This window comes from Neomonachus schauinslandi, chromosome 7, assembly GCF_002201575.2.
Source record: "Neomonachus schauinslandi chromosome 7, ASM220157v2, whole genome shotgun sequence".
Taxonomy (NCBI): domain Eukaryota; kingdom Metazoa; phylum Chordata; class Mammalia; order Carnivora; family Phocidae; genus Neomonachus; species Neomonachus schauinslandi.
The window spans coordinates 30,312,070-30,322,747 of record NC_058409.1 but is presented as its reverse complement, the minus strand read 5'-3'; the positions used below and the strand labels follow the sequence as shown (position 1 = coordinate 30,322,747).

Genomic DNA, 10,678 nt, shown 5'->3' with positions numbered 1-10,678 from the left:
CATGACAGTGGGGCCTGGCCTGACATATTCACCAGCAATCCTACCCCTCGCTCCTGAGGCAATGCTGGGATTTTTTTCTTTTCACGACATACTCCAAGCATGAAACAAACAATACGTGTTCAATTTGGGAAAAGAAACCCAAGAAAACATAATGAGCAAACATGGAAAAATATGCTAAAAATCACCTACATTCCTTTTTTTTTTAAAGATTTTATTTATTTATTTATTTGACAGACAGAGAGCAAGAGAGAGAGGGAACACAAGCAGGGGGAGTGGGAGAGGGAGAAGCAGGCCTCCCGCAGAGCAGGGAGCCTGATGTGGGGCTCGATCCCAGGACGCTGGGATCATGACGTGAGCCGAAGGCAGACACTTAACGACTGAGCCACCCAGGCGCCCCAAAATCACCTACATTCCTACTGCATAGAGTAATCATTGTTGGCATTTTGACATATGTGCTTTCAGACCTTTTTTCATGCAAGATATATTTCTTAAAATGCAATTATACTGTATTGTATGCTGCTTTTTTTCCAGTAAGAAATGTATAAAAGGCATGTTTAAGAGTCAATAAATACAGGGGTGCCTGGTGGCTCAGTTGGTTGGGCGTCCGACTCTCGGTTTTGGCTTGGGTCATATCTAAGGGTTGTGGGATCGAGCCCCGTGTTGGGCTCTGCGCTGGGGCTGGGGGGGGGAGTCTGCTGGAGATTCTCTCCCTCCCTCTCCCTCTGCTCCTCCTCCCCTAAAATAAACAAATCTTAAAAAAAAAAAAAAAGGTCATTAATACAAAATTACCTCATCATTTTTGGTGCCTACGCATCCTTCTACTGTAAGATGAATCACAATTTAGTTAACAAGTCCTCATTGTTGGGCATTTAGATACCTTTCAGTTTTTCTCTGGTGTAAACAATACTGCTACAAACATCTGAAAAATAGGCATTTTTGTGCCCTTGTCTGATTCTTTCTTTCTTTTTTTTAAAGATTTTTTAATTTATTTGACAGAGAAAGACACAGTGAGAGAGGGAACACAAGCAGGGGGAGTGGGAGAGAGAGAAGCAGGCTTCCTGCTGAGCAGGGAGCCCGATGCGGGGCCCGATCCAAGGACTGTGGGATCATGACCTGAGCCGAAGTCAGATGCTTAACCGACTGAGCCACCCAGTCGCCCCTTGTCTGATTATTTCTTGACGAAGCTTTCCTAGAAGTGGATTGCTAGGTCCGTGATGACAAGTGTGTTTTTTAAAGCTTCTGAGGCATAGTGGCAACCTGCCCTTAAAAATAGAGGAACTTGGGGCGCCTGGGTGGCTCAGTCGTTAAGCGTCTGCCTTCGCCTAGGTCATGATCCCGGGGTCCTGGGATCGAGCCCCGCATCGGGCTCCCGGCTCAGCGGGGAGCCTGCTTCTCCCTCTCCCACTCCCCCTGCTTGTGTTCCCTCTCTCGCTGTGTCTCTCTCTGTCAAATAAATAAATAAAATCTTAAAAAAAAAAAATAGAGGAACTTCTGTTTTAGGGAGATGGGATGAAGGAAGGGATGGGATGAAGAACACGTTTGGGGGAAACAGTGACCAGTGTAGAGCCGCAGAGCAGGCAACCGTGGGGCCCCCTGGGGGAGTGGGTCCTCCGTAGCCTGGAGGCCCTCGGCTACTTGGCAGAGCTGGCTGTTGGGGCTGGGAGGACTCTGCTCAGGCCTTCTTTTGGGCACCCTTGATTTTCTTTGGTTTTGATGTAGCTGAGCCCTTGCTCACCTCACGGTGTCCCTTTGTGAGCCACTTTTAGGGAAGAGAAGTTGTAGGGGCCTCCCCCATGTATAGGAAGTGATTTTCACAAACAAGAGTTTTCAGGAAGTCTTGTTCCTGGGAGGCCAGTGTCATCTATGAATGCCTGTGTCACCCGCCTTGTTTCTGGCTGTGATGTGGGGAAGGGTCCAGGCGAAGACTCTCTGACCTGGGCGGAATGAACTGCTTCTGCCCTGTGGGGGCCACCCCAATCCCCCCCTCTAGGCCTGCCCTGTCCTCAAATCAAATCAGCTTCTCAATTTGCCGGAGAGCAGTAGAAACACCCCCGGCCACCCCAGGAGAACCTGTAGGCATGAAACTTGGTCCTGGTACCTCCTACCCCTTCCCGAGTAGGGAAGGCACAGAGCAAGCCATTCACCGCACTGAGCCTCAGATGGCTCCCCTGTAAAATGGGGACTAATACTATATCTATCTTCCAGAGTGGCTCAGTGGATTAAGTAACATACTGTGTGTAACACTTAGCATCATATCTGGAACATGGTAAACACTTTATGATGATGATTGATGGTGAGGTTCCCCAAGACTGCTTTTTCGGCTAGAATCACCGGGTTCTCTCTGAGAAGTCAGAGGCATGGCTACTTGCTGGGGCAAGCCAGAGCCCCACTCCCCTGAGGGCTCTCTGCTACAACAAAGCCTTTTACCCGAAAGGCTGCTGTTACAGGAAATAACTTTCATTCTCCTTCCGCCTTCCTCATACCAAGGTCTTCAGAAAAAGAGGATCTGCATTTCGAAATCAGAATAAAAATCAGGCAGGTCAGTGTGGTGTGGTGTGTGTTCTGCCTTTGTCTGGGAGCGTGTGGAGTCCTGCCTGGGTGTTGGAGAGTCTGTTTGATCGTGGGGGCTTGAGGCGTTCAGGGTTGTGGCCGCAGGGGACGGTGAGGGGGAGCAAAGGGCAACGGAACGAGGGCCTCCTCAAGCTGCCCTCCCCATACCAAGACTGGGGCATGGCTCATCAGAGCCCTTCCCCCCTTCCCGGGGAGCAGGAAATACCCTCCTCTCTTAAGCTGTGGTCCGGTGAAATGCCAGGGCTGGAATGCTGTGGAGAAAGTTTAGATTGTTTTTTAAAGTTTCGTTTTCAGGCCTTACCCAGAGAGGCTGGCCTTGGTCGCTGGGAGCCATTGCACTAGACCTTCTCTCCTTGTCATCTTCCAGAAACAACCTGCAGTCTCAGAGGTAGAAGGTAGGTAGGATCGGGAGAGTGGAGCACAGGCTCCAAGGCTGAGGCCCCCGGAGACCCAGAGATGGGTCTGCCCTGCCTGCACCCGCAGACTGTGGTGTCACCTTTGCTGACTAAGGTCTTCCCTGGGGTGGATTCGGGGGAGAGGGAAGCCCAGGTTCCCAACAGTCCCTAGGTGGGTGGCACCTCACAGGACATTTTCGGGTCTGGGTCTGGGACAGTCACTGCCTTCTTTCTTCTCTACAACCTGTGGTCTTCCTGGGGTTGGGTAGGCTGTAGACATATGAGCACATGCACTTCTCCCCCTGCTCCCTTTACAACAAATCTCTCCCGGACAGGAGCGCTGGGATGCTATATGCCCAGCCTGTCCCCTAGAGGCATCTCCAGCCTCTGACTATGGCTGGGCACCAGGAAGAAAGAGAGCTGTCCCGAAGCGGTAGGAGAGGGAGAGGATAGATAACAGCAATGGGTTTCTTGGTACCCACAGATGCCCCAGTCTAGCCTGCACCCATCCATCCCGCGGCCCAGGGGGACCAGGGCCCAGAAGGCAGCCTTGGTCCTGTTGGCCGTCTGCCTGGCAGCCCTTTGGGGGCTGGGGGAGCCACCAGAACACATTCTCCGATGGCTGGTGCTCCACCTGGCCTCCCTGCAGCTGGGACTGCTCTTCAAGGGGGTCTGCCATCTGACTGAGGAGCTGTGCCACCTCCATTCCAGGTGACTCCATTACCCATGGCGACTGGGCACCCCACATGTCTTACTCTCTTGACTCCCAGCCCTGCCCCTCCTTGAATCTCTCGGGCTGAGCTAGGCTGGAGTCCGGAGCTTGACTGTCCCCTGTAGGTACCAGGGCAGCTCCTGGAGGGCTATGTGCTCTTGCCTGGGCTGCCCCATTCGCGGTGGGGCCCTGCTGCTGCTCTCCTGCTATTTCTATGGCTCCCTCCCAAACCCAGCTGGCTGGCCCTTCCTTTGGACGCTTGCGCTCCTGGGCCTCTCGCAGGCACTGAACATTCTCCTGGGGCTCCAGGTAAGACACAGAGGGAGGCGGAGGGTGTGGCCAAGTGGAAGCGGCAGCTAGTGTGTCCTACTCTGAGCTCGGTATCGGGAGTGGGACGAGTTTAGAGGTCGGCCCTTAGAGTAGAGCCTATAATGTCCTGCAATGGGAGGTCAGTGGCAGAGAAGGGAGCAAGCTGGTAGCTGGTTGGGAAATCTTCTTGAGGAGGAGGGCTCTGGTTATCCTTCGTGGAGGCTCCCCAGGCCCACCCTGCTGTCTACAGGCCCCAGCCCCAGCTGAGGTCTCTGCAGTCTGTGAAGAAAGGAACTTCAATGTGGCCCATGGGCTGGCATGGTCATATTACATTGGGTACCTGCGGCTGATCCTGCCAGGTGAGCCATTCTCTATGCCCCTATTTCTAGAGCTTCACGACAGACAGTAAAACAAAAAACTTGCGTTTCTAGAACCTGCTGTATTTTTCTTTTTTTTTTTTTTTAAGATTTTATTTATTTATTTGACAGAGACAGAGACAGCGAGAGCAGGAACACAAGCAGGGGGAGTGGGAGAGGGAGAAGCAGGCTTCCCGCTGAGCAGGGAGCCCAATGTGGGGCTTGACCCCAGGACCCTGGGATCATGACCTGAGCCGAAGGCAGTTGCTTAACCAACTGAGCCACCCAGGCGCCCGAACCTGCTGTATTTTTCAAAGCATTTTTATTCCTCAGGAATCATATGATTCGCAAAGCAATTCTGTAGGCATGAAGGATATTATTATGCCTGGTTTTCAGGGAGGAATATGGCACTTAGAGCTACTAAGTGACTTCTCTCAGGTTAACTATGAATTCTTCCAATGAATATTGACTGTATGTTCTGCGCCCTTCGTGCGCATTTTCACTTTTAATTCATACCCTGTGGGCAAGGAATAATCATCATCCCTGTTTTAGAGATATAAGAAAATTGTGGTTCTAAGAGGTGAAGTGACTTCTCCAAAGTCACACAGCTTCGTGAGCGGAGGAGACAGGATTTGGACCCAGGTCTGTCCAGAGCCTGGATCCTTGACCACTCTACTGTGAGCCCATGTGTCATGTCTCATTTCTTCTGACTTGCTGGCCAAGGCCGTGGTTCTCCCATATCTCATTGACGTCTGCCCTTGTTACCTAGCTTCTGCTAGGAAACAGGTCTGGAGCTAGAGGCCAGCCCCCGTGCACCTGGGATTGCTGGGAATGTCACCTTCCAGGGCACTTCCTGCCTCTCAGAGCCCTAAAAGCTGTGGTGGGAAGGAGTGGGGTGAGCAGAGAAATCTGGACAAAGGACAACTGAGGGGAGAGAGAGGTGGTGCGAGTAGAGGGAGGGGTGGGAGTGTTCCTGAATTCTCTGCTCCTCCTGGCTCCTGCACAGTGCAAGTGGACTGGACCCTTGGTTCTCCTGCACCTACACATTGAGGGAACCAATGACCTGGGTCTCTGTCCTGGGTTGGGTGGGAGATAGGGTTGTAGGAATGACTTCTCGGGCCTCTCCACCCCAGGGTTCCCAACCCGGATACGCAAGTACAATCAGCTGCAGACCAACATGCTACGGGTCATAGGGAGCCATCGGCTGCACATCCTCTTCCCTTTGGACTGTGGGGTGCCTGATGACCTGAGTGTGGCCGACCCCAACATTCGCTTCCTGTATCAGCTGCCCCAGCAAAGTGCCGACCGTGCTGGCATCAAGGGCCGGGTTTACACCAACAGTGTCTATGAGCTTCTGGAAAATGGGAAACCGGTGAGTGTGCGGGGAGGTGGGTGCTGCTAAGGAGGAGTCAGGCCCAGAGCACCAGAATTCTGACCCCTGGCCAAGCACTGATAAAAATTCATTGCCCTTCTCTGAGCCTTACTTTCCCCAGCTGGGCATGCTTCAGCTCTGAATGATGATAATGATCAGTAACACTAATTGAGCCCTTACTGCATACCAGATGCTATTCATCTGACCACCTCATCTAACCCTTGCCACCACCTGTGGGGTGAGGCCTGCTATGACCCCTATTTTAGAGATGAGGAAACTGAGTACAGGCTCAGAGAACGAGGAAGAAATTGGACGATTTCAACCTGACAAGCCACGCACTTGACCATAAAGCTGCCCTAGACCAAGATGTGAGAACATCTGAAAGATCTCACATAGGTGGGGGGGAAACCCAGGCCAGGGTTGAACCCCAGAGCCCAGCCCCCAGGAGCAGTTGATGGCAGGTGACTCCGTGGGCCTTGCCCTGGGATCCGAGAAGGAGGATCTGTGGAAGATAAATCTAGCACAGTCCTGGTGCTGATTTTAGGAGCAAAGGCCACCAGACACCATAGATCCCAGCAGGGTAGCCACCTCCCAGAACGCCATCTCTACAGGCTGAGGGAGCAGGGCCCTAGCAGTGGCACCAGGGTCCAGAGTCTGTCTGCCCTGGCCCTGGCTGAGTTTTGCGTTCCTCTCGCCTCCTCCAGGTGGGCATCTGTGTCCTGGAGTACGCCACCCCCTTGCAGACGCTTTTTGCCATGTCCCAGGATGGCCGAGCTGGCTTTAGCCAGCAGGATCGGCTGGAGCAGGCCAAACTCTTCTGCCGGATACTGGAAGACATCCTGGCAGATGCCCCTGAGTCGCAGAACAACTGCCGCCTCATTGTCTACTCGGGTGAGGACTGAGTAGGCTACCAGGCAGGAAGAGGCAGATGTCCCGAGGGGTTAGAAGTAGCTAGAGCAACACCATGCCCTGGGCCTTCCCAAGTGGTCAAGGCATTTGAGCCCGGCCTCTTCCTCCCCCAGGAGAGGTCCTACCTCTCCACCTAGGACACTCAGTTGCTTTCTGGGGTACCTGGCTACGGGTCCTGGGTGGAGTGTAAGAGATGGGCTCTAGGAGCCCCTGACGTCATCTAGGGATTGCCAGAAGCAGAAGAGCCCCAGGCTCAGGACAAAGAGACCGGGGCTGCAGCCTCAGCAGCAGGTCTGTGCCCCTCTCTGAGCACCATCTCTAAGACTGAGGAGGTCAAATTCTGTTATCTCTGAAACCACTTCTAGCTCCAGAATTCCAGGAAACTCTAGCCCCAGGCCAGGGATGGGGAGGGATGCAGGGAGGTGAGGGAGAGGGAGTGTTGGAAGATCTGCCCACCAAGTCTCAGGGCATGTTCAAGTGAGAACCTAAGAGGTCCTCACTGCACTCCTCCCCCACCTTCCCCATCCTTGTGCCAGAACCTGCAGAGGGAAGCAGCTTCTCCCTGTCCCAAGAGATTCTCCGGCACTTGCGGCAGGAGGAAAGGGAGGTCACTATGGGCAGCCTGGACACCTCGATTGTACCCAGTTCCTCCACGCTGTCCCAGGAGCCCAAGCTCCTCATCAGTGGCTTGGAACAGCCTCTCCCACTCCGCACGGATGTCTTCTGAGGCTCAGGGTTTGCTGGCCTGAACCCCCAGTGCTCCCCAAGACTCTCGATCCACAAGACTGGATTGAAGGGCTTTCTTCAGCAGCTGGATGCCCAGCAGAACCACTTCCCCCCACAGGGAGCCTCTCAGAGAAGGTCCTTGAACTTAACATCTCAAGACGACCTTAGGCAAGTTGTTTTACCTCTCTGAACCTCAGTGTCATCATCTATGAAATGGGATTATAATCACTGTCTTACCTACCTCACAGGGTTGTTGTGAGGATTTTGACTGTATGGAACATTTTTGTAAACTATAAATGCCAGGTAAACTTAAGGGATGTGTCAGATGTCTTCCATTGGACCCTCCAGACTGACTGTCTACCCCTCCCTGCCTCCTCTGCCCTGGGATGGCATCAACAGGCTCCCTTGCTCTCTGAATTCTGGTCATGTTCAGTCCACAGGAAGCCCCAGCAGAGGAACAGAGGGAAAGAGGGGGGTGAGGTTGGGGTAGTTATTTCCCCAGATCCTTCCCTGCAGTACCAAGGTCATTGTGGGCTCTCTGCATCTCCAACCTAAAGTCATGGTTCCGCCATGTTCTCTGTAACTCTGTCTCTCCCCAGGTTCCATTACCTGTCCCTTCCCCATGCTGCTCAGACCCAGCGATGGTCCTGGTTTTCTGCAATGTCCCCTCTGGAGCACTCACTCTCACTTGTGGTTTCCTTATACCTGCCCTTTCTAAACAGCCCCCTTTCTTTTTTTTAATTTTTTTTTTCAGAGAGTGCATACATGGGTGTATGTGGGGGAGGCTGACCCTGAGATCATGACCTGAGCTGAAATCAAGAGTCAGACGCTCAACCGACTGACCCACCCAGGCGCCCCTAAACAGCCCCCTTTTTCAACACTGCTCAGATGACCTATTTGAGTGTGCCATCTTTCTCTAGCTGGACTCTGACTGACACAAGTGATTGGCATTTATTATCTGAAATGTCCAAATCCACTTGCACAGTCATACTTCCTTAGACCCCCTCCTTATTCTAGGACAGGGCAGTGCGGTGGTGGGTATGGTTTCACTGTGGACAGAGCCCAGGAATCAGGCTGAGGGCATGGAGGGTAGCATGCCCCACGGTGTCTGCATGCCCTTGCAGGGCCCTTGTCTCTAGTGAGAGGCTTGGGGAATACGGAGCAGCCTGAGCAGGCACGCTGATGTCATGAGGGGCACACAGCCACGTCCAGGGCAAGGGGCTACTCAAAGGAGCAGGGGCCACTGGATGAATGTCCCCGGATGATAGAGCCTGCAAAGGGATAAGGGGGGGGGTTCGTGTGAGGAGACGGGATATACTCTGGGAGACCTTGGACCACACAGCCGGGCACCTGCTGTGTCTTATGACATCACTGTTAGAACCGAGCCATTACAACGCTGTAGTGGCCTGTTTGGGAGGGCAGGCGGCCCATTTCTACCAGTTCCTTCTGTTCTATCCACGACTTATTCCCTACCTCCCACCTCTGGTTTGGTTTTGTTTTAATTTTTTCTAAAGTAATCTCTACACCCAACATGTGGCTCAAACTTACAACCCCAAGATCAAGAGTTGGATGCTCTATTGACTGAGCCAGCCAGGGGCCCCTCACCTCTGTTTTTATCACAGAAGCTCAATACGAATTTCTGTGTACAGCATCACTGCGGAGAAAGGCTCAACAGACAGACACATGTTTGCCAGAAGGAACCAACTGCTCCCAAGGATGCCAAAGCCTAAGGAGTAAAGGGGGACACAATCTCTTCTTCACAGCTGTCCCAGCCATTCTGCCCCCAAGGCCTGAGGCTCCTCCAACATTACACCAATCATTGCTGTGACTAGAAACCAGGGCAGAATCAAGGCCCTTTCCAAAATGCCCCTCCCCCACCCATCCAGCCCCCAACTTGGTGCTTAGGCTGTGGAGTCTGAGAGCTCAGGTTCAAATCGTGACTTCACCACTTAGTACTCGTGTCTGCCTGGGGATCTTGATATCCTCCGCTATAACATGGGGACAAGAGTGGCTCCTCCTCCCAAGCTTGTTATGGGGAGTGAACGGTCTGATAGCCACAGGTCGGCGGATGAGCTGGGTGGCCGGCACAGGGCTGGGCCACAAGGAGCAGCCATGAACATTATAGTTGCCTCTCACGAAGGAGGCAGGTCAGTCCTCTGTACACATTACAATCTCCACCTCTGTTCCTCTTCATCGTCTGCTATCCTCGCCTTCCTGACTGTGCTAGGGTCTCGCCAAGGCTGGTACCAGGGTGCACCGGCTGTCCTCAGGTGTTCCCCAGGGTAAAGAACTCAGAGGCCCCTCCATAAATGCCTATCCTTACGTTCTCGACTGCACATCAGTGAGGTGCGGACGTGTCAGGGAGAGAGTGACTTTCCAGAGAGCCACCCGGAGGCTCAGCTCTGCCTTCCTGCATCTTACCTCCATGCCCACACCCCCTGCAAAACCTCTCCTCATTCCTTCCTTCCCTTAGACAAGCTGCATGGAGCTCCTCTTCCTTTCTTGTTTTCCCACCAGCTGGAAGGTTCTGGATTTGGGCAATATCATGGGATAAGTTTTAGGCTGGTTCCAACTGGCCGGTACACACAAAAAAGGGGATATAATGAGAACCCCCAAATTCCCCATCCCATCTTGGGAAGGCAAGACAAAATCTTGCCCCAATATAGTAGGAGGCATTCAAAAATCATGTGGGGAGCTATAATTGGTGCTTGGGGCTTTACAAGGGCCTTGGAAGTTGCTGATGAGGCATAAGCTCCAACAGCCAAAGGGATGTCTTCCAATTGGTGAAGGGCAACAGATTTTCCTTCTCTTCCTGAGTACCAGAGAAGGCAGGCCCCTGGGTTCTTTGCCGTGGCTCTCCCTGACTAGCCCTCACAGGACCTGGGGGCTTTGGGGGTAGGACCTCTACAGGGAGACTCTGAGACCCCTGCACAGGGGTAGGGTGGGTGGGGGAATCTCGCGAGCTGGACTCATGTTGACACCAAAAGCAAAGGAGATTAGGGGTGAGAGGAGGAGGTAAGGACTTGGTAAAGGAGGGTCAGGGATCTGATGGTCCCTGAAAAGCAGGGAGTCGCTTTGTAAGGGCAGCTTTGGGCCCTAGCAGTGCTCACAGGAGCGTGTTTCCAGGCAAAGCCCTCAAGCTTCTTTTATTTCTTCTGTCCACATCAGCGTTTTCTCTATAAATATTCTGCAGAGAGAGCAGCTCCTGCTGAGTCCATGTGTGCATTTCCAAAGCTCTGATGTCCAGGCCCCAATTTGCTTGTGCCCTAATTCTCTGTCCGGTTTCTTGTTCTGAGCCAGGTCAGTCCAACTTTTCAAAGTCTCCCTC

At 52.9% G+C, this 10,678-nt stretch overlaps 1 protein-coding gene across 1 annotated transcript; it reads left to right on the top strand.

The window, feature by feature from the left end:
- The first annotated feature begins 2,471 nt into the window (after positions 1 to 2,471).
- Positions 2,472 to 7,690, top strand: STING1 (stimulator of interferon response cGAMP interactor 1). The gene is made up of 8 exons (XM_021701952.1): positions 2,472 to 2,539; positions 2,866 to 2,966; positions 3,451 to 3,677; positions 3,804 to 3,987; positions 4,238 to 4,346; positions 5,477 to 5,715; positions 6,420 to 6,606; positions 7,161 to 7,690. The coding sequence occupies exons 3-8, from the start codon at positions 3,451 to 3,453 to the stop codon at positions 7,349 to 7,351; spliced, it is 1,137 nt and encodes a 378-aa protein (XP_021557627.1). The 5' UTR covers positions 2,472 to 2,539; positions 2,866 to 2,966; the 3' UTR covers positions 7,352 to 7,690.
- The last annotated feature ends 2,988 nt before the right edge of the window (positions 7,691 to 10,678 follow it).